The sequence below is a fragment of the Triticum aestivum genome, chromosome 2A (genome assembly GCF_018294505.1).
Source record: "Triticum aestivum cultivar Chinese Spring chromosome 2A, IWGSC CS RefSeq v2.1, whole genome shotgun sequence".
In the NCBI taxonomy this organism is placed as follows: Eukaryota; Viridiplantae; Streptophyta; class Magnoliopsida; order Poales; family Poaceae; genus Triticum; species Triticum aestivum.
In genome coordinates this window covers 2,380,686-2,403,722 of record NC_057797.1, presented here as the reverse complement: position 1 = coordinate 2,403,722, position 23,037 = coordinate 2,380,686, and the positions used below count along the sequence as shown (strand labels likewise).

The 23,037-nt window shown below is 42.9% G+C and overlaps 2 protein-coding genes across 39 annotated transcripts; both read right to left on the bottom strand.

Moving 5' to 3' along the window:
• Positions 1–4,204: 4,204 nt before the first annotated feature.
• LOC123186839 (probable leucine-rich repeat receptor-like protein kinase At1g35710) lies at positions 4,205–14,564 on the bottom strand. Its single transcript, XM_044598521.1, has 12 exons — positions 14,506–14,564; positions 14,420–14,438; positions 14,190–14,301; positions 13,968–13,977; positions 13,734–13,837; positions 13,103–13,205; positions 12,470–12,523; positions 12,198–12,372; positions 10,060–10,264; positions 9,711–9,978; positions 4,705–6,881; positions 4,205–4,557 (listed from the first exon to the last, which is right to left on the bottom strand). Exons 1-12 carry the CDS (start codon positions 14,562–14,564, stop codon positions 4,205–4,207), a joined length of 3,639 nt encoding a protein of 1,212 aa, XP_044454456.1.
• Positions 13,318–21,052, bottom strand: LOC123186893 (putative disease resistance protein RGA3). 38 transcript variants are annotated; one of them, XM_044598609.1, is made up of 9 exons: positions 20,761–21,052; positions 20,510–20,601; positions 20,289–20,379; positions 15,750–20,201; positions 15,545–15,656; positions 14,712–14,876; positions 14,608–14,626; positions 14,190–14,532; positions 13,318–13,977 (listed from the first exon to the last, which is right to left on the bottom strand). In XM_044598609.1, exon 4 carries the CDS (start codon positions 20,115–20,117, stop codon positions 15,756–15,758), a length of 4,362 nt encoding a protein of 1,453 aa, XP_044454544.1. In that variant the 5' UTR covers positions 20,118–20,201; positions 20,289–20,379; positions 20,510–20,601; positions 20,761–21,052; the 3' UTR covers positions 13,318–13,977; positions 14,190–14,532; positions 14,608–14,626; positions 14,712–14,876; positions 15,545–15,656; positions 15,750–15,755. The 38 variants fall into 38 exon arrangements, with proteins under 38 accessions (XP_044454544.1, XP_044454545.1, XP_044454546.1 ...); XM_044598610.1 differs by having other exon boundaries at positions 14,726–14,876; XM_044598611.1 differs by lacking the exon at positions 15,545–15,656 and having other exon boundaries at positions 13,318–13,837; positions 13,899–13,977; positions 14,190–14,301; positions 14,420–14,626.
• Between the last annotated feature and the right edge of the window lie 1,985 nt (positions 21,053–23,037).

Below are 23,037 nucleotides of genomic sequence, written 5' to 3'. Positions count from 1 at the left end.
TTTTGCTATCTCTGCGTGCCCAACCCCGCAAAAAAATGGTGTTGCTATTTTCTCCATGTCTTGTTGACCTGAATAAACTGCCTGCCTATGCAAAGCTTCTTCATCTCCAGATACGACCATCTTGACCGGGAGGTTCATTGTAGGTGAGTGAATATTATTCAGAGCTCACGTACAGTGGCCAAATCGCTCTCATCAAAGATAAAGTAGTCTTGAGACCGCCAAACTCAGACCCAGGACGTAAAGCTTCCGCCACATTTTGCACATTTCCTGACAGAGCTTCTATTTGTGTGTCCCAAGGCAATGTCAGACACCACACCATGCCTCAATTTCCGGGGTACTGCCCTGCGCAAAGGGCATGTTTCTTTCATTTGCTGATGAAGGTGAACAGAGCACTCCCATCCCATTCATATTCAGCAGCACATCTACATAGCTCTATCTATGTCTATCTGTAACAAGTTGCCCGACGCGGCAGTCAGGCTGAGATGCCACCAACGCCTCAGTAGGTGGCGAAATAGGCAGTGCTGGTCCGTCCTTGGAGATTTTTGGCTAGCAGCAATAGAAGAAGCCAGACAGGCCAACTCTGGGTCTGTCTGATACGTCCAAACTATCCAAGTGTACTACAACTCATATTCATCAATCATCATAACGATAAAAATCTAAACTCTGGGTCTGATACAACATCACACAGTATAGTTAGCTACAAATTTTTTTTGGCACATCCGGCGCGCTAAAGCAAGCAGGCGCCACGAGTGCACGCACGGAATTGGATGAGAGGAGCACCATTTCATGTTCACATCTGCCAGGCAAAACAGCAGCAAACGAGATGCTTAGGTACTTTCCACGCTTCTTCTGGCCAGCAGGAATTTAAGTCGGTCGATCAGCATCCTAGGCAGGCCAGCGACTCTGAAATGTTTTCAAGTCAGATAGCTTAATAAAGATACCATAATAAAGAACATGTTAGCTAGCAAGTGTAATTCTTGCAGAATATTGTCAGTGAGCAGTACTACAGATTCAGAACACACATTGGCCGTGATGTTGAGCGATCGGCGAAGGATTTTGCGACATACCTCAGGCTATCTTAGCTACTACTCTCTCTGTAAAGAAATATAAGATCATTTAGATCACTACTTTCTTTACAGAGGGAGTACTAGTTACAGCTGACAAATAGAGTAACAGTTCATCTGCACCGCTCTAGCTCAAGGCATAAATATGGATTGTGATGGAGTGTCTTATCAGATGATGACAATGATAATATATAGAGGACGTGGCGAACATAAATCATCTTTTCCTTTTCTATGAATGTGTACACATCAAAAGAGGAACTTCAGTTTGTGCAACATCACATGTTTAATAACAATTTAACCAAGGCCTGATGGAAAAACTGGAACGGGATGGTTCTGCCCTGCATCCATTCCATGCCCCGTTCACAAAAGGTCCGAGCGTTACAACTTTGGCCATGTTCACAGAAGCAGATACTGCTACCAAGTCTGGGGGTACAAGATCATGCAGCTGATGGCGAACAAGAAGCTCGTCATATATCTAAGTGCAGGCTAAGCTTCTGCTAGCCTTGCCGATGCGTCTGCTTCTTCTTCCTTACCATGGCTCCAACGAGCATTGTAGCCGATTCTGAAACGTTTTCAAGTCGGTCGGTTAACCTAATAAGAACATGTAGCCATCTTGCAGAGTTGCACTTCACTGGGGGGTCTATGTACCTCACATTAATGAACCTTCTGTGGTGTTTTAAGTACACCCGTTGCTGGAGTCATCGAGTAGGTGTGTAGCAGTCCTTTGGTACCGCCGTGAGTATCGTGTTCCTTTCGGTGCCCTCAACTGTTCAGTAGCATCTAGACCTTCTGCAGTTGCTGTTGCACACATCTACAAAATTCAACCAGTCATTCCATTAGCTGATTATACATCATACATAACGTCCCTCTACTCAGAGTACACATGCATAATCCCCTTGTTACCTTTGCAGTGCCGGCTTCCGATAATAAAAGGTCATCGGTTGCATCTTGTGGCCTTTGGGGCATAAGGAAACGACAATCCTGCCAGTAACACCGCCACACACTAGGATGAGAGTCAGCAACACATAGATACAAGCCTGTCAGTCAGACCCAGTGCACTGCAACTCATATTTCATCATCAGGTGGACTGCAAACTCTGCGCCTGAGGCTGGTCGAAATGGTGAGTATCATATACTAGTATATGTATATGATACTACACCCGTAGTGCATACTATCATGTGTTAGTATCATAGATAACTTCATTTATTGCCGTGCATGACACATATTAGCACCACATTTAATATGATACGGTATCATTGATATGATACTCACCCCACTCTTTTTTCATTTAATTCTATGCCATCTCATCAAATTTGCCTAGTTGGCATGCATGATACTACCTATGATACTCCCATTACGACCAGCCTGATACAAAATCATATAATAATATATTCGTAGTACTTAGTTACAAATCCCTCTACATGCAAAGAAAAATAAATAAATCTCCAGCCAACATTTGCATCGATGAAATTAATCAAGCTCTGTTTCCGTGATCGAGCAACAACACTCGGGGGAATCAAAGAGAACATGGTGGCACCCTCACTGACACCGTAGCAAGAAACACACCAACATGAATGAGCACCAGAGAGGCACACCGGCAATGAAGACACATCTCGCCCTGAACTTTATCAGCACTGCTACCACATGTTTTCTTTTTCTTTTTCTACAGTGAGCAGTACTGCACGTTCAGAAACATACATCGGCGATGTTGAGCAATTGGTCGAGGTAGCTAGCTAGGTAGCTATCACAAGTATACTGGAAGCCTGAGGACTCCCATTTTTTGGCGGGACTAATGGCAACGAAGAAACATTTCTTCCGCTATGGGTCCTTCTTGATTAAGGATGGATCGGAAATTAGATTCTGGGAGGATAAGTGGCTAGGTAATGCTACATTCCGTGAACAATATCCAGCTCTATACAATATTGTGCGTCACAAGGGTGATACTATCGTCAAGGTTTTGGAATCATTTCCGCCAAATGTGACGTTCAGAAGGGATTTAATTGGACCTAGACTCCAATCGTGGAACATACTACTCCAGCGGTTAGCCACGGTACAGTTGTCACATGGGTCCGATGTATTTCGCTGGAACCTACATGGGAATGGGAAATTCTCAGTGGATTCTATGTATAGAGCTTTGATCCAGTCTGACGTGCCAGTTGATAATAATAAGAAGATCTGGAAGATGAAGATACCTCTTAAGAATAAAATCTTTGCATGGTATCTTCGTCGCGGAGTCATTCTTACTAAAGATAACCTTATTAAGAGGAATTGGCATGGAAGTACACAATGTGTCTTTTGTCCGCATGATGAGACAATAAAACATTTATTCTTCCAATGTAAATTGGCTCGTTCTATGTGGTCAGTCATCCAAATATCATCTGGCTTGTATCCTCCTTGTAGTGTTGCTAATATATTTGGCAACTGGCTACATGGGATTGATCACAAGTTTAGAACTCTTATTAGGGTCGGAACGCTTGCCGTGATTTGGTCGCTTTGGCTATGTAGAAATGATAAGGTTTTTAGTGATAAAAATACTTCTCTTATGCAGGTTATCTACAGATGTACCGGGACTCTTCGTTTATGGTCCTCTCTACAACGATTGGAGAATCGAGACCTGTTTATGGAGGTGTGTACACGATTGGAGGCTTCGGCGAGGGATATTTTTATCCAACGTGGGTGGCAGCATGATCTTAGGATTGGGCCACCTTCAGTTTAGGCGTTATACAGATTTCATTATCCTTGTATATCGCCTTATTCTTTTATTTTGCCTTGGTGTGAGAACTTTGTTGGCTGTGTGCATCTTAGTTATGCAGAGGCCGGGTGTAATGCTTAAACCTTTTAAGTAATAAAGCGCCCCTTTTTGAAAAATCTAGGTCGCAGTGCAACGAACCTCATGGGAAAAAATACAAGCACCTGGCGGGCGGCCTAGCGGGCAGGCGGATGAGGACTGGCGTCATTGCAGCGTTGTTTTACGGGAGTGAAATGCCTCTTCATACAATGTTAAAGTCAAATCAAAGCGGTTTACTACAGGTTTGCTAGTTCCATATATACCAGTTAAAGATAAAACGACACTTTTTAAGCAAATAGGTAGGTAGCAGAGAACAAACCACATGATATGAATTCACCATCCATAGCCATAGCTACAGTGAAGGAAATGTGATGCCAGCGTGCAAATAATCGACATGATCTTCACAAGCTTTAATCATAGATAGCTCATCACCGACACGTCGTGCAGTTGGCCTGCGTGATGGACTCGGTTCCAGGCACCGGACTGCGACAGTGAGCATGCGGTGTATATCTCTAGTGATTCCAGCATCTGGGAGCACTAGCCTAGAGTCCAGCAGATCCTGCAGGCACAGTTCATTGTTCATGGTGGCCAGTGAGAGGGATGAGAGCAAATCGCCTGGATGGGATCCCATAAATAGCTCCAAAACAAGCACTCCAAAACTGTATACATCACATTTCTCCGTCACGTTTTCTGTATATGCTAACTCTGAAATTAATAAAAAATAATTAGTGCATATGTTGCAACTAAACGGTTCAAAAGTTCGTCATAATTATTAGATTACATCAAACCTTACATCTACGTACATATGTATTGCCAAAACTACAAAACTACTAAGGCTTTATTTTTCTTTACCTGGGGCAAGATAGCCTTTGGTCCCTGCAAGCCTTGTGAGATTCCACCCATAAAGATTGAGAATTTTTGCCATACCGAAGTCAGAGATGCAAGCTCTAAATTCATAATCAAGCAAAATGTTGTTGCTTGTTATATCTCTATGGACTATTGGTGACGAACAATCATGATGCATGTATGCCAAAGCATGAACCACATCCAACACAATATGTATCCGCCTTGTCCAGTCCAATTCAGTTGCCATGTCATTATCCTTCAGTGTTTTCGCCAAGTCTCCTCGCTCCATATATTCATAGATAAGGAACCTGCCTTGGTTAGAGGAGCAATACCCAAATAGTTTTACGATGTTTCGATGACGGATCTGCACCAATGCCTCAATTTCACGATTGAACATTGTCTCATTCTCACAATGCTCATCTTCTATCGTGTGTATCCTCTTCACTGCAAATATCTCGCATGTTGGAAGTCTAGCTTTGTAGACAGATCCATACCCACCGGTTCCTATGCAATGCATCTCGCTAAAATTGTTGGTTGCTTCAACAATTTGCATGAACACATTTGCCCCATCAAAACCCCAGATAGAGAAGACTTTTTCTTTTGTTACTTTATCGTTGTTAGTTGCATTGGTTTTCTTCCTTTCATGCCAGAACATCAATGTCACCACAGCAAGAACAAGAGATAGCAGAGCAGGAACAATGGCTAATACACGTATTTTGTATCCTTTCCTTTCCCCTCTGCTCTGATTTGCACTACTACAAGGGGGCAATCCTTTCACCACACCACATAGCATTTTATTATGCATGAATCGCTGCATTGGAGCTCCTTGGAAGAGTTTACTGTCCGGGGCCAGCCCTTCCAGTTCATTATAAGATACATCGATGGATGTCAAGCTTTCCATACTCTGAAATGATGGCGGAATGGAGCCATTAAGTTTATTGTGTGAAAGATTCAGAGCATCTAGCATGATCAGATCACTAAGTTGGCTTGGTATTGCCCCAGTAAATGAATTATCACTCAAATCCAATAGGTCATGTAAGCTACGTAATAACCCTAGCTCAGGAGGGATGTTTCCTCCAAAGTTATTGTGATTCAACTTCAAAAGGCGAAGCTTCAAACAATGCTCAATTGAATTTTGTATCAACCCATCTAGGTTATTTGATGACAAATCCAGCAACTCTATATTGGATAGTGCTCCAATTTCTAGTGGAATGCTTCCATGGAGCAAATTGTCCCCGAGGCTTAGGTTGAACAAATTTTTTAGATTGCCTAGTGCACTTGGAAGCTCTCTTTCAAGCTTGTTTGATGAAAGATCAAGCCACCCTAGTTGAGATAGCTGCCCCATACTTGCGGGTATTTCCCCGGTAAGGTTGTTATTTGAGATGCGTAGCATCGTAAGATTATGACATTCCCCCCAGTGATAAGATAACTGACCAAACAAATTATTTGAGCTCATATCCATGTACACCATATTTGGATAAACCCCCATCTCAGAAATATCTCCTTCTATTTGATTCCTTTCAAGGCGGACTCTTTCTAGGCTTCTACAGTTCACCAAACTTGATGGAAGAGGTCCATTGAGATTGTTGTCAAATGCAATTAATCTCTTGAGCATCCCTCCAGCACACAATTCAGGTGGTAAGGGGCCAGAGAGATTGTTATCATAAAATTGTAGATATCTGAGATCCATTAAGGTGCCAATTTCTCGTGGAACATGACCGGAGAACCAATTACCATCGAGGTATAAGGCAGTGAGCTTGGTCAAATTTCCAAAGGTATTGGAGATGGAACCTGTGAGTTTGTTTGTGCCAAGATCCAATAATTCTAGATTCACTAGGTAACTTAGTTCTTGTGGGATGCTCCCCGAAAGTTGGTTATCCCATAGGTACAAGATAGTGAGTTGAGTACAATTCCATAGATTTTTTGGAATGGGGCCTGTGAGTTGGTTGTTGGAAAAATCTAACTTGGCAAGCTTCTTTAGAGAGCTTAGTTCACTAGGGATGGGACCGGATAGGTGGTTCTTTGACAAATTCAGCCCCACTAGGCTCTCTAGGTGTTTAATTTGCCTTGGTATTTCACCAAAGATTTTATTTCCTGCAAGCATTAGGTGTCGCAGGTTTGGCAAAGATGATGCTAAAGTGGGTGGAAAGGGGCCCCTTATCTGATTGTACGGGAGTCGGATACTCGTGAGAGGAATGCTTCGGTACACCCCCCCTCACAAAGCGTATAAAGGGTAATAAAGGGTAATTTAGACTTTTGACAAATCGTATTCAGTTTTGTACGTAGGAGGACCTCCTCTACGCTGGAATACGGCACAGGCACAGCTAACCTGGGCCGGCCTATTTGCGCTGGAAAATCAACAAAAATTACGCCCTATATGGGTATCGAACTCACGACCAGCCATATAGTTCCAACCACTGGTAGGAACTTCGGCTGCCTAACTCAAGTGCTACAGACTGCCACGCCTAAAGAATTAGTGAAAGCGCAAACACTTTAACACCAATTCACAAATACATAAATGGGTGCGCGGATCTAACACACAAGCTCCTGCGAGTGCATAACATCACTAGTCCAAAACGATCTATTATTTTGAAATTTCGTATGTGAATTTCTGTTTCACAAAGTAATTTTTTTAAACCCAAACATTTTCAAAATCTGTGAACATATTTTTTAAACACAAACCTTTTGTGAACAACGTTTCAGACCCTCAAACTTTGTTTTAGAAAAATAAGAGCACAATTGAAAGTGAGAACATTTCTTGAAACTACAAAAAAAAAATTAAAATACGAACATTTTCTTGTAATAGGAACAAAACTGAAAACATGGACATTTTCTGAAACTATGAACAATTATTTCAAAATGCGAACATTTTATGAATTCCTTGGAATGTTTTTGTATTTTCAAATTGCTCATAATGTCAAAACACAAACATTTTTACAAAGAGCTAACAAAATTTTGAACCCGAACATTTTTCTTTTAACATTTTAGGAAAGTCACTATTAAATTTGGAATTTCAAGAAAACTACGAATAAAAATTTGTAACAATTTTTTTCAATTTGCTCGATTTTTTTGTTTTCGTGTAGAAAAATCACCATGTTCAACGTAGGGTGTCGGGGTAGGTCAGAAGGCTCCGTTTGGGAGCATGTTTTTTCTCGACATCCGTCCAATGACCTAATTTTTTTCACTGGCAACAATTCAGGGCACCATGCCAAGGTTTTTTGGTTTTCTACAAATTTTACATTTTCTGAAGCTTTCTTTGTCAAAAAAGGGTGATAAATTGCCGAACGTGTCGCAACTTGCATACGGTGTCGAAAATCGTTCAAACTTGGCATGAATTCCTACCATGGGTAGGCCCACCTGCTTGCAAAAGTTGGGTTATTGCAAGCGTATCCAAAAATAGACATCCATTAAATGGCCCCAATTATTCCCATGGCCTTGTATGGCCAATTCAAGACACCATGGCAAGTTGTTTTGGTTTTCAATAATTTTTGCATTTTCTAGAGTTTTCTCGGTAAAAAAAGAAAATAAATGCTCGGACATGTGGCAACTTGCATACACTGTCAAAAATAGTTCAAACTTGACATAGATGCCTACCATGTGCATGCTCAACTTCTTGGAAAAGTTGTGGTCATTTGAAGGATATCTAAAAATAGACCATGTTCAAATGAGTGTATTCAGGTAGGTCAGAAAGCTCCGCCTGAGAGCACGTTGTGTTTCGACATCCATGAAATTGCCCCAATTTTTTATATGACCTTGTATGGCCAACTAAATGCACCATGCCAACTTTTTTTTGTTTTTTTGATGAATTTTGCATTTTCTGGAGTTTTCTCAGCCAAAAAAGGTCGATAAATGGTCGGACGTGCCGCGACTTGTATACGATGTCAGAAATCATTCAAACTTGACATGGATGTCTACCATGGGCATGCTCACCTACTTAAAAAAGTTGTGGTTATTTCAAGAATGTCCAAAACTAGACCATGTTCAATGAAGGGTGTTCGGTTGCCAGAAGGCTCTCTTTGAGAGCACGTTGTTTTCTTCACATCCTTGAAATGGCCCCAATTTTTTCATGGCCTTGTATGACCAATTCAAGACACCATGCCAAGTTGTTTGGATTTTCAACAAGTTCTGCATTTTCTGGAGTTTTTCCGATGAAAAAAGACCGATAAATGATCGGGCGTGTCGCAAGTTGCATGCGGTGTCAGAAATCATTCAAACCTATCACTGGTGCCTACCATGGGCAATGCCCACCTTCCTGCAAAAGTTGGGGTCATTTCAAGAATATCCAAAACTAGACCATGTTCAATGAAGGGTGTTCGGTTGCTAGAAGGATTCATCAATTTAGAAAAAAAATCTTTATTCATCTTGAGAAATCATTCATCTTGAATAAAGATTCATCAATTTAGAAAAAAAGAAATCTCTACTCAACTTTTGCAGGAAATGAATAAAGAGTCATCTTGAATCATGCACGGAAAAAGAAATCATGCATCTTAAAAAATCATCTACTCTAAAAAAGAAATCATTCATCTCGAGAAAGATTCATCAATATTAAAAAAAAGGTTCATTGATTTTTTTAAAGGAAACTGAAAAAGTTTGCACATTCAAAAGAAAAAGTAAAACAAAAAGGAAAATAAAACTAAAAAGAAAAAAAAGGGAAATGAAAACCGAAAAAAATGTTTGAAAAACTAAGAAAAAAAGGAAATCAGAAACAGGAAAGAGCAAGGAAGAAAAGGACAGGACAGAACTACCTAAACACAAGTGCTCAAGTCGCCGGTTGGTTATCACGTCGAATTTTGTACAAGGTAGAACCTGGTTCGATTCCTCTCAGCCTCATATTTTTTCGTGATTTAAAATCAGAAAAAAAAGAAGGGAAAGATGGGCCGGCCCAGCTCACTATACATCGTATACAGCAGATGAATTATTTCTAATATATGACCATCGTGCCCTTACTTATGAAGAGGTATCGATTAATCTGGGCCGTTCACGTGTTTGGGGGGTGAGGGGGGAGGGTGTACCGAAGCAGAAGTGTACTCGTGAGAGTATGCAACGCCGTGAAGTTGAGGTATTCCAACGCCGCTCTCAGCCGCAAACCCCGCAGAGATATCTCGGTGATCATGACCTCCTGGTGCCCCGCTTGGTTCTTGCCGCACTTGATGCCATACCAGGTGCATGGCCATGTGATGTTGCTTCCCCAGGACTGCAGCTGGGCTGGGGGGCTACGTATGGTGGCTTTCCAGGCAAGGAGGGCTCCAGCCTGTTCTTCCAGGAGAGATGGGGGTGCTGCTGCGATGGCATGGGAAAATCTTGTGACTTGTGGGCATACACGCAAGCACCTGGCGGGCAGGCGGGTTGGTGGAAGCTGACCTGAGCCTGCGACGCTTGCTTCCAGCTCCAGCGACGGAGGAGAGGCGGGAGTGGAACACAGCAGCCCCAAGGCGACACGCCTTCGCCCTTGCCCGCCGTCCGGCGTCTCCGCGCCGTCACCGTCCCCGCTGTCGTCGAGAGCAGAGGAGGAAGGAATGTTGGGTTGGGCCACTCTGCCGGGGCCATGACTACATTTTTCGGGGCCCTATCATTATTGCACACAAAATAAGATGTCTTCCATTCAATAAACTATAATCTCTACCAAATAAGTAGCAAATTTTAATACTTTGGGAATAAGCAAAATATTCATGTGCCCATGTGAAGTATGGTTCCACTATTGACAGGATAATTGTTGTTCTTTGTTACTTTTCACTTTTTCTGGAATTTCCATTTGACACGTTTAAAATATTGCCATGTGAACATTTCCCATGCATTTTGCCATCATCTAATTACTAAAATTTCTGTGGTATAATTTATTATTTGCCATGGTGATAAAATTGTCATCACCTATTACCATGGTCTAATTACTCAAATTAAGGTGGAGAATGTGCACTAAAAATATCATGGAATTTTTTTTTTGGAAAAGAAAGAAACATGTCTGTAAGATTTTTCCATGCATGTAAAAAAAGATCAAATTATGAACAAATACTTTCCATGGCAGATTCATAATAAAAAATTGCCATGCTATTTTAATTAAATTTTTCCATGTTTGATTGAGAAATTTACCCTTCGTGTAAAAAAAGAAAAAAGTATGAACAAAGGATTGCGATGGAAGATTCATAATAAAATTTGCCATGGTATTTTAATTATAATTTCCATGTTTGTATGAGAAATTTCTCATGTGTGTAAGAAAAGAACAAATTATGAACAACGAACTGCCATGGCAGATTCATATTAAAAGTTGCAATGGTATTTTAATTAAAATTTTCATGCTTGTATGAGAAATTTGTCGTGTGTGTAAAAAAAAGAATAATTAATGAGCAGAGAATTTGACATGGCAAAAAGTTAGTTTTGCCATGCTACCGATTGTAAATTTGCCGTTGCAAAAAGAAAAGGTACATTTCGCCATGGTAAAAAAAAAGTGAAGAATTTCCATGGTGGTGCAGTTAAAATTGCAATGTCAACAAAGGTAAATTTGCCGTGGTAACCAATGTAAATTTGATTTCACAAACGTTATTTTCTAAATTCACCACAATCATATTTTGAATCACAAACTTTTTTGGATCCATGAACATTTTTTAAATTTGCATACAATTCCAAATTCATGAACTTTTTTTATTCATGATTAATTTTCAAAAGGTTGAACTTCTAAATTTATAGAATATGTTTTTATTAAAACTACACTATTCAAAATAAGAATCAATGGGGAAAATCGGATAAAAAGGAAATCGCGGGCTCTCTCAGGAGCCTCGTACTGTCGTATGTTTTTTTTTTGAAACGCAGCCTCCTACGTGCGTGTCGAGGAGAACACATATGCAGTGCTCTACTCGCTCAGTCACGGCACGACCCTTTGTTTGCTCGGTCAACAATTGACCGGTCGACCGTTATGTTTTTTGAAAACATTATTTTTTAAAAAGTGTACGAATTTAAATAAAATGTTTGTGGATTTGAATATTTTTATAAATTAAAATAAGTTCATGGATTTTTATAAATGTTTGCAAATTTTAAAAAACAATGAGTTTGAATGATATTCAAGAATTTCATAAATCTTCACGAAATTGTTAAATTTTTCACGAATTAAAAAAATGTTCATGAATTTATTTTTTCTCACTTATTTTAAAAATGTTCATAGATCTATTTTTTGACAAATTTGAAAAAAGAGTTCATGAATTTAAAAACTATACATGATTTCGAGTAGATAGGCGCTTTGTTTAAAAAAGGCTAGATACGAGTTTTCCTTCTCTTTTTAAAATTAAGTACACCCCCTGTTTCTAATTGTAGAAATGTCTTATACATTTAAAAACAGAGGTAGTAGTAGATCCAAAACTACACATGTTGTATGCTTTGAGGTAACTTTGTGTAGTGTTTCTAGTGCTAGGAGTGTATCACAATGCATGTGTTTCCTTGCAAAAAAAAGGAATTTTTTCGCTACCTATTATGGTAGCGTGACCGAGCATCCGTGGCACTAGAACATGTACATGGTCTTCAGTTAACTGGACCACCAAACTCAGACCCAGGGAACAGAGCCCTCGCCTCGGCTTCCACCACAGAGCCTCTTTCTCTGTGTGCTCCTTGGCAATGGCAATGGCACACACCACACCGCCAGTGTACTGCAACTCGTATTCATCACCATGTAAATTCCAAACTCTGCGACTGATACATCACTCACATAGTATAGGTAAGTTACAAAAATTTCTCTGGACTCTCGCAAAGGAAGAAATCTTCAGCCAACCCTTGCATCGCTAAAAACCAATTAAGCTCTGCTTTTGGCGGCTGAGCAGCAACCTCTGAGGAAATCAAAGAGCTGAAAAATAGAGTAGATAACAGATCACGTTAAGTGTAACTAGAAGGGAAAGTGCACCGTTATTATAACTCGAATGTAAATAAAGGATGTGATAGAATGTTTTATCAGATGATGAGAATGATAATATACATAGACTGTCTAATATGTGGTGTGACATAATGTTTTATCACATGATGACAATGATAATATATGTAACATGTGTAATATGTGGTGACCGACACCAATCATCTTCTCCTCTCCCTGCCTTTTTGTGAATGTACTTATACTTGAAAAGAGAAACTTCAGTTTGTACAACATCAGAGGTTTACCAACTGCATGAAGGCCTGATGGCAAACTTGGATTGGAACTGGATGGTTCCGCAGCCATTCCATACACTGGCACCGCTACCACTTTGGTCATCTTCCCATCATTTGAACTTTGAAGAGCGTCTTGGGCTGCTCGATTGTGCAGAGTTCAGTAAATGGTGCTCACCTCCTCTCTGGTGTTGATGATATCTTTGGACTTCATTGACTTAATTTGGGAATGATCGAGGCTGGGTGCTCCAGTAAGCAAGAGCGCGGAGCAAGATTTCTGGGATACAGCTGAAGACCAGGACTTGAAGAAAGCCAGATGAGACGAGCAGCATTCTTTCTTGTGCTGAGAAGAAAAAGCTGTCCATTTATTTCACCAACAAGCAGGTCCCCTGCGTTCCATGTTACATCTGCCAGGCAAAGCAGCAGCAAAGGAGTGGCCACGACCCAACTATTTCACAAAACTAAATAACTCACAGAGCTAGGTGAATTCAGATAATCATCTCGAGAGAAAATATAAAATGAATTAAGGATTCACGTTTACGCCACCCACACCAAGGACACGGCGGCTAGGGGTTTACCCCAAGTAATAGGAAGATGAGCTCTAGGGCTCTCCGGTATATCTGTGGTTTTATACCCATTACAACCAGTGAAGAGTAACTTTTTTTTTATCATAGTGAAAGGTAACTTCGATCAATGCTGAAGTAAATCAGGTGAACAAGCAGACAGTAGAAGGTCAATTCAAATAGCGACAGCTCCAGTCTTCAGAACCGTTGGATGCGCCATGAAGGGTGGTGGTGTGTCGCCACTCAGGGGGGAAGCGGTAAATTGCCGTTAGATGAAGATCCGACGGTCGACGATGAGCCCGGATGGTTTGGCGCCAGCCCCTGGGTGTTGAATTCTTCAGTTAACAACATGACAAGTATCGATTTCTTCGGAAGATGATGCAGCCTGCAGGCTACGCTTCTTCTTCTTCTTCTTCTTCCTCCTTAGCGTGGCTTCAGATATTCCTTGGCAGACGATTCTGAAATGTTTTCAAGTCAGTTAACCTGACAAGAGCAAAGAGCTAGCCTGCAGAGTCGCACTTTACTGGGAGCCTCTGCAATCATAGAGTGTTCCTTTCGGTGCCCCAAACTGTTCAGCGGCATCTTTACCTTCTCACACCTGCAAAATTTGACCAGCCAGCCCATTAGCTGATTATACTATACATAACGCCCATCTACTTACTCAGAGCAAACACAGCTATCAAGCAACCAAACAAAGAATCTCAGTTGAGTCTGAAACTTTGGAACCATGTATCAATTCATATTCCTAGATTCTCATGGAAATAACACCGAACCATTACGCAACTACCTTGCAGCAAAGGGAGAACATACCTTTCCCAGTGATAGGCTGATAGCCCAAGACAGTACTATTCTCATACTTTGGCCAACACCTTTTCCATGGCCACATGAGGTTACCGATGAGATGATCTACAAACCCAAAGTCCTATACGCCATTAAATTTCGTTAAATAAGAACAGTTATGATGAATGCAAGAATACCTGGTATTAGTAGAATGTATACTGAAATTGAAAAACTGTAAACCTTATCGATTGCAAGAATACCTTATCAGTGGAATGTAGACTGAATTGAGAAACTGCAAACCTTATCAGTCGCAAAACACTGACAACTCATTGTTATCCATAATTACGCCAAGATGATCCTTTGATCCCTAAAACTGAACTTTCCAGGTACACCATCAGTCTTCATGAGTTTTAGACAAAATGTAAACACAAGTGGCTAGAAAGCCTACCAAACAAACACTAGAACGCCTGAACACCAAGCAAACATAAATTAGGGATGCAGGAACACCTGGTACTGATAGCAACATAGCAGTGTATGAAACAAAATGATCACCTTAATATAAGTACCTTGACCCAAAGTCTCATTTATTCCGTACTGATGCCGTAGCGATATTTTGGTTGTGACACCCAAAATAAGAAGTCGACTACCACGTCTTGATGAATGATAATAACCCGAATTTAATTGCAAAAGAAGAAGCCTACAAGATCGAACAAACACCTGCACACAGAGAACCAAAACAAATGGTGATCACAGGTTCCTTTGATAATTACATCTAGGAAGAAAAGAAGAGAGGCTTGCAGAAGGCATTGGCTGTTAATAATGTCGATTTTATCGAATTGTGGAAAGACAAGGGGCGTTGAGAAACAAATCTTAAATACTTTTAACTACTGTTGAGAAGAAAACAGAAGTCTGATATGGCTGGAGTAAAAGTGCATTTTTTTGCAGCGAGTATAAGTGGAAGTGTATATAATTGATATTGATGTGGACACCCCTAATGAAAGTTCCTGCAGCTAAGTAAAGGCTCCGCCTGAAATTAGAACCAAGAGGGAGCCCAGTTATAGTTCAGTTCAGAAACATGTTGTTCTGCTTTGAATCAAAAGAAAGGTGCTGAGAAGTCTCAATCAGAAAGGTATTTGGGTGCACCCCCATGTGTTTAACCCCCATCTTATTTTCTGCCTCTCCTTTCACATCTACTTTGCTTCCACCAAATTATCTATTCTATTAAATTTCTGGTTTCTAGATAGATCAACTTCTCCTAGTTCATAGACTTCTCCTTAAAAAAATCCCCAAATATTGCTGTTATTAGTGTGTAGTGAAAGATCAAGGCCAATCAGCACACGTTGTGTCTTAACTACAGCAGGAGTAAACAGTTTAGATGTAATTACAAGATTTAAGTACAAGAAGGAAGACCAGAGCCACAAGGCCCTTGTGTCATGCATGTGTTTGAATGGGAAGGGAAGAACTCTACAAGGCTAGAAGAATGTACAAAGTAGAGTCCTGCACAGTGGATGGAAACAAACAGAGTTATTAAGCTTGTGTTTGAAGGGAAAGGGCAAAGTGGAAAAACACAAGAAAATATGTTTGTGTTACCTTGGATCACAAGTCTATTATGATTTTGGGGATGGTTCCCACTAACCCCCCGCACTGCTGTTTTAGCTCTCTGTTGTTGCACCATGTGACATTTAGCTCTTGCAGTGAATCAGGGAGGCCATCGTTGGGCAATGACGAGATGGCTGGACAGTACTTGACTGATAATATCTTGAGGCTGGTAAGGTTACGCAGCCCTGCAGGGAGTTGTTGAAGGTCCTTGAAAGACCAAAACTCTAGTTCCTGGAGGGAGGAGAGGAGTTGAAGGGCGTCCTCTTGCTCCTTGCTAAACCGCTCCATCCCTTCACACCAATGCCCCCAAAGTTCCAGCTTGGTGAGGGAGGAAGAGAGGAATCTGCAGACAGGTGCAGCAAGAAGTCCTGCCACGTCATTTGTTTTAAGCTCACGCAGTGTGGATGAAACAAGCTGTGCCTGCTGCTCTTCAACTCCCTCAGCATCTTCCAAAGCACGTCTGGGATTGGGATCCCAATCAGCAAAGAATCTAGGGCTGTGCATGACCTCTAATTCGTTGAGCTGGCCCCTGGTGGTAAGGAGAGACCACAAGCCCTGACATTTCAGATCCTCTCCACAATTCCACAATTCTAATCTGGTGAGAGAGGAGAGGTTTGAGAGGGGCTCCAGTGTCCTCAAGCCTTTCACATCCCAAAGCACTAGAAACTGGAGAGATTGCAAGGCTTGGAGCCCTCCTCCACCAGGAACAAGAGTTGGCGGGTCCACCAGGACCAGCTCTGGGCAGAAAGGGAAATCCAATTCCCGTAGTGAGTCACGGAGATGAGCGGGGAAGAGCAGCACCCCATCATCCTCTTCCTCTGCTGCTGCTGTTGTTATTTCACCTCCCCCCATCTCTGATGATTCTTGTGCTGTTTGTTGCACATCCACCCCCACTACCAGGTTTTTTATGTTTTTACAATCCTGTATTTCCAATTTGGAGAGCTTTGGGAGGTGGGGAAGGAGCTCTGTCAGTTCCTCGCCAGTATTACCAGTTAAGCCATCGATCTTGATACACTCAACAGGGAGCTGCCATTCCACATCACTCTGACCTCTTCCTAGTGGTCCAACTAGACCAACTGAATCTTTTACAATCAATGTCCTCAGCGAGGTTAGCATCAGAAGGTGCTTCAACTCCAGAGGTGTGCACTTGCTCAGTGTCAGCGTCTCTAGACCGGTTTCTTTATCAAAAACCAGCACTTGGTCTATGCTAAGCAGATCACTCTCTCCGATAATCTTCAATTGTGCTCCAGTGGATGATTTTGAGTATGCAAACTCCTTTAGCATCTTTACACATTTCACAGTGACAGAACGCTTACTTTCGATCCAGGAGATGGGAATCACTGGCAAGAATTTGGGACAGTCATGTACCTCAAGCTCTTGTAGCTTGGGGAACCAATCTGGGGAAACAATGTGGTTTGAGAAAGGCAACCCCAAGATTTTCGGGCACTCTCTAATAACCAGAACTTGCAAAAGAGGGAACATATGAGCATCCGGTGGCAACAATTCTCCACTAATGGAAGACTCTTGTTCAGCTGGATAAACCCATTTTTCAAAACTTCCTAGGCCAATGAGTTTAAGCTTTGTTAGCACGCAAAAGCTTTTCTCTATGATAAACTCCTTCAGTCTGGCAATATGCTCAAACCTTAATTCACGAAGATCCCATGCCTTCCCTAAAGAAGGGAAAACTTCCCAAGAAACACCATCCAGATAAAGAGATTGTAGACCTTCAACAGCGAACTCATCACCCAGCCATGTTGGACAAGAAGGACCTACGTGCCCTCTAATGCACAACACTTGAAGATCTCCATGTGGTTGAAGGCCCTCAAGAACCGTTGCTTCCACACCAGGCTCAACACTAGATCGCTTACTATCCCAGTCCAATGTTAACCTCCTCAAGTAATTTTTCTCCATCAGTTTTGCTTGAGTTGCTTCTTCTGCTGTATCTATCTTCTCAAGGTTGTAGATGCCAAGCTCCCTTAGCTTGGTCAAGTGCTCTAGTTGCTTTGTTTCAAACCCTTCACTTCTTTTATTGACTTGAAATACCTTCAACTCTTCTAAGAGTTTAAGTTTCCCCACATTATAAATATCAGAATGAAGCTGATCATTTGGGACATAAAAATGGCATAGTTTGGCAAGGTTGCTCATGTCTTCAGGCAAATCACAACTGCCATGCCACTTTTCAAGATCTAGGATCCTTAAATGATAAAATTTGGAGATGCCAAGTGGTAAATGCATCTGGCTCTCATATCTCCCTAGGCAGAGGTATCGTAGGTGGAGTAGTCCTGAAAAGTTATGTAACATGAACTCCACGGGACAAAGCATGCTTGGCAAATGGAGAACACGAAGAGTGTTCGCTTCCCCAATAAAATCACCAAATATCTTGGCAAAGCCTTCATCCATTTGTCCAAATAACATCAATGTTTGCAATTCTTCAACTTTAAATCTTGTCTTTAGTTCTTCCAATTCACTCTTCAATTTTTTACAAGACACTGCATCATATTTACCTAAACCACATGTGCTTATTGACAAGTGACGGGTGGTTGGCTGAATCTGTACTGATCCAACACTAGGGAGACGAAAACTAAGACAATCATAAGATGCAACCTTCAATGCCAAATCATGCAGCAAATCATGCATAACATAACGCAAACCATACTCAGTTTTCTCTTCTCTGAAAAATCCATGCATGAGTAACTCATTTAAATTGCTCAGACCTATGTCTTCAAATGGTTGGTTTTGGCCATTGGGTATCAAAATATCTAGTCCGATCCATAGACTGATTAGCTCGTCACTTCTGAAATTGTAATCTTCAGGAAACAATCCAGAATAAGCAAAACATTGTTGCAGATGGAAAGGAAGAAAGTCATAGCTAAGCTTCAAGGCAGGCATAATTTCATTGCCATCAGTCTGCTTCTCCCATCCTTTACTTTTTAGGACCCTTTTCCAATGACCCAAACTAAGGTCTTTGCTCAGTAATCTACCCACCGTTTTTGCTGCAAGAGGGGAGCCCTTTAGTTTTTCCATTATCTTATCTCCAGTGTCAAGCAGAAAATGTTTATCCCTTGGACATTGTTCGTCACCAAAGACAAATGTAAGAAATAACTTTCTAAAGTCTTCAGATTCTAAACCATCCAGTTTTATTGAGTGACCAGTTGCTTTAACCTTCTCTACTATTGCTTGAAACCGAGTTGTGACGAGTATCATGGAACCATTTTCTTGTGATTTATTGAGTGTCAGCAATAATTTCCCCCAGTCATCCTCATTGCTAATCTGCCATATATCATCCAATACAAGTAAGAACCTTTTAGATTTCAATCTTTGTTCAATCAGCTCTTCGGTTGTACTGCTCTTCTTTTCATTTTCAACTTCAGAGGTACATGTTTTAATCTGTTCTAGCACCTTATCTAGACTGAAATTGAGCGAGACACATATCCAAATCATGACTGGAAAATGGTCCAGTACTTGTTGGCTGCGATATATGTGTTGTATGAGAGTTGTCTTCCCCATGCCCCCCGAACCAACAACCGGAAGCACAGTTAGAGCCTTATCACAGTATTGACCCTTGGTGATGTCATGTATGATGCTATTCATGACACGGTCCCTACCATATAGTTTTGGCTCATCAATTCGACCTCTGGTGACAGGACGACACTGGGCAATGTTTGGGACACTTCTAGGGCCACAACTCTGCAGAAGGCCATTAACATCTTTACGCACAGGCTGTAGTTTGTCTACGATGTCTTTGATCTTTTGAGAGAAATCAACCCTGCTAAACTCAAGCTTTGGTGTTTCTTGCACACTGCCACAATCTTCCTCACGAACATGTGGATCTTGGGAAGATGAGCAAGGGAGGAGGTTACCGAGCTTGGGCATGCATCCGCTGGCCTCCTGATTGGCATCTGGCGCCGGGGCCGGGGAGGAATCGCCGCGTGATCTCTGCTGTCGGCGCTTAGCACGCTGCCAAGGGCAACAGCTGACCGATTTGCCAACAGCTTTGGCGGTGTGGCGAGCATTGAGGGCGAGGTCGTGGACGCCACCCTTGTCGTGCTGGTCGGCAGCATTGTACGTGCCATGGAGCTGGTCGTGGATGCGGAAGTAGTCCAGCTCGTTGAGCAAGTCCTGGGCATTGTGCGCCGAGTCCCGCAGCCTCTGCAACAACTCCTCCATGGCTGGACCGCTGATCTCCTTGCGGGCAGCATTTTCGAGCGTGGCCTTGACGAGCAGCAGTTCCATCCTGAGGGCCTCGACGTTGGGACCAAAGTTGCTGGTGGCCGCCCAAGCCTCCAGCACGCCGTCTGCAACGGCGTCTAGCGCCTTCCCCACCACCCATTGCGCTGCGCCAAGAGCGGCCTGGGCCATCCCCTGCTCGGATGCAGGGATGGATGTGCAGCGGTTTGGCCTGGTTTCAATCTGGATTTGAAACTATTCCCAGGGTTGCCTTGCCTGCATCCAAGAATCAAAAGGAATTCGTTCGTAAAAATAGCTGCCCGTAGCTGTAAACTGAAGAAGGAAGGGGTGCGTTTATAGTACGTTGGTCCTGCCGGCGACGGCTGCCGGTGCCGGTGCCGTCTGCCTAGTACCTAGCTGCTGCAAATGAGAGTTGGGTCGCAGCACAGCGGGCCTGTTGGGAATTTTCAATCACAAAAGAAATATAATTAAGGCATCAGGCTAGAGAACTTTCAATCACAAGGGGAAACAGAATTTTCAATCATAAGAGAGAGAGAGAGAGAGAAGAAAAACAGAACTCTGACCTGCTACTGTGCGTCAGTGGTACGGTTCGTCGGAGGTCCGCCGGTGATGGATGCCTTCCTTCCGGTGACCGCCGCCGGTGCCGCCTACCTAGCTGTTGCAAATGGGGGTTGGGTGAGTCACACCGGGCAAGGGGGGTACATGAATGGAGGCACTGAAACAGCGCGCACACACACACACACACACAGAGAGAGAGAGAGAGAGAGAGAGAGAGAGAGAGAGAGAGAGAGAGAGAGAGAGAGAGGCTACTGACCTGCTGCTGTCCGGCGGCGGCGGGCGGTAGGGTGCGGCTGGTTCAGATCCAGGAGCAGCCGTCGCCGTGGTGGGAGGGCGAGATGACCGGAGTTGCGTCGACCGGAAGGAGGAGAAGTGAGCTGCGTTGGCGGACGGCGAGGCGGAGGTGAAGGACAGCAGCGGCGGGCAGCGGAGAGCAGTGCAGAGCAGGGGGGCGCCGGCCGTGGAGAAGACAGACAGCTCGAGAGAGTGAGTGAGTGGAAGACTGAGTAGTGGTTGTCGCAGTGCTTTTACCACCTCTGGATCTCGCACTGTTGCCCCGCAATAATTGATACGTACTCTACTAATCCTTGACTTCGCCTACCCCAAGTCTTTGCTTCTTCTTTTTTTTTAGACAAACCCCAAGTCTTTGCTTACAAGCGTGTTTGGTTGCCTGCATGAGCCTAACCAGGCCCGCGCGGAAAGAAAGATGCTGCCTAGTTTCATTGTTGGGCCTGCATCGCACGGAACTTAAAACATCTCTGGGCTTAGCTCGCTGGAAACGCTCAGATCGGCAATTTCTTGCGAGCCAGGCCGAGGCGAGCGCAAGCGAGTGGTCCCTTACACGAGTGGAGATGGGAGGGATGCGAGGTGATTACGTGAGGTCTTCTTCAACCTCCAGTAAGCTTCTATCTAATCTCCTCCTTCTGATCTACTCCCTCCGTTCTAAATTACTTGTTGCAGAAATGGATGTATCTAGAACTAAAATACATCTAGATACATACATACCTGCGACAAGTAATTCGGAACGGAGGGAGTACACAATGGTGCTTCGATTCGGAGATAATTGCATCTATAGTCCTGATACTCGCAGGCCATGTCTACCTTGATCCTGAAACTTGCGTATTGCTTCAATACGGTCCAGGTACACGAATATACGTGATTAATATGGTCCCTGAGGTTGAAACAACAGTCCTGACTTACACATTTGCACATGTATAGTGTATTCTATGGGTTAGACGTGTCAGTGGGCCAAGAAATAAAAGTGGGCCCATATGTCAGTTGGTTTACTCGCATTAACATACCCATAGTAAAAACACGAGTGATTGTTCGCCCGTTGCAACTAATTTCCATGCTTCATCTCAGTTGCACAGTTGGTTTACTCGCATTAACAAGAACCATAAAAGGATCGAATAAAAGGGAGAGAAATCTAAAAGGTGCTAGATATTATTATTTGGATTAACTGATTATAGGAACTTGTACGGCTCGTATACATTATTGTTTGGGTTGTTCGATCTTCATGAGTGATATTGCAGGAAATTAGGTTTCGTGAGTTGGATGCAGTGAGAAAATGATCTTCTTTTTTCTGACAGTTATGAAAGTAGCTGGTTGTGCAATTTTTGGTCCGAACCCCTATAGCACTCGCAGCTCGGTGGTAGCTGTTCCCTACCCCCAGAAAAAGAAACTTTACACTAGTAAACTGGGCATACTAATTCAATACGCTCTGTTTGTAAATTTGAATAAATAAACACGCTCTGCTTGCTCTGTTTGACAAAAAAAAAGAAGAAGAAGAAGAGAAAAACACACTCCTTTAGCTTAGTTGGAGATGGGTATTTACTGGGGTTTGGAAGAGCGGGTGTGCAAGGAAATAAACTTGGGAGGAAGAAAACAAAGAAACAAAGGTACAGGTAGTGGTTGGCGGTGTTGATTACCCTCACCGATGGGAATTGGAACAGATATAGATGCATTGGCTGATTATTGAGATCGTTGTTCGTGCGTGGGTACAGTAGAGTAGAGTATCATCGAATGGGCAGTCTGGCCCAGACCATTTCTGCTGCGTCCTGGCTTGCTGGGCTGGGAGCAAAGCTAGAGGTGCCAGCTTCGCACATGTGCTCGGGCCGGTCCCAACGTATTCACTGCACACCACCTTGACAGGACTAGTCACAATAATTTGGCATCCATGGCAAGGAGGAGGAGGAGTGTGGACGCCGCAGACGCAGAAGCTGCCGGCCGGACCTGTGTTGTATAGACCAACGATCTGGTCCGAGCTAGGGTGTTGGTGAACAACCAAGACACCCACATTGAAGCAAGCGTGCGTGACAGCAACTGAGTGCTTGGCTGGTCACTGTCTACAGTACTCGAGCTAGGTAGGTCGCAGCGGAAGGAACCAACATTTTTATGGACATAAGCACAAGCACATGGCGGGCATGCGGGTGGGAATGGGATGGAGGCTGACCTCACCTGACCTCACCTGGTGGCGCTTGCTTCCATTCCAATTCCAACGACGGAGGAGAGGACGGACGGCAAGCAGCGCAGC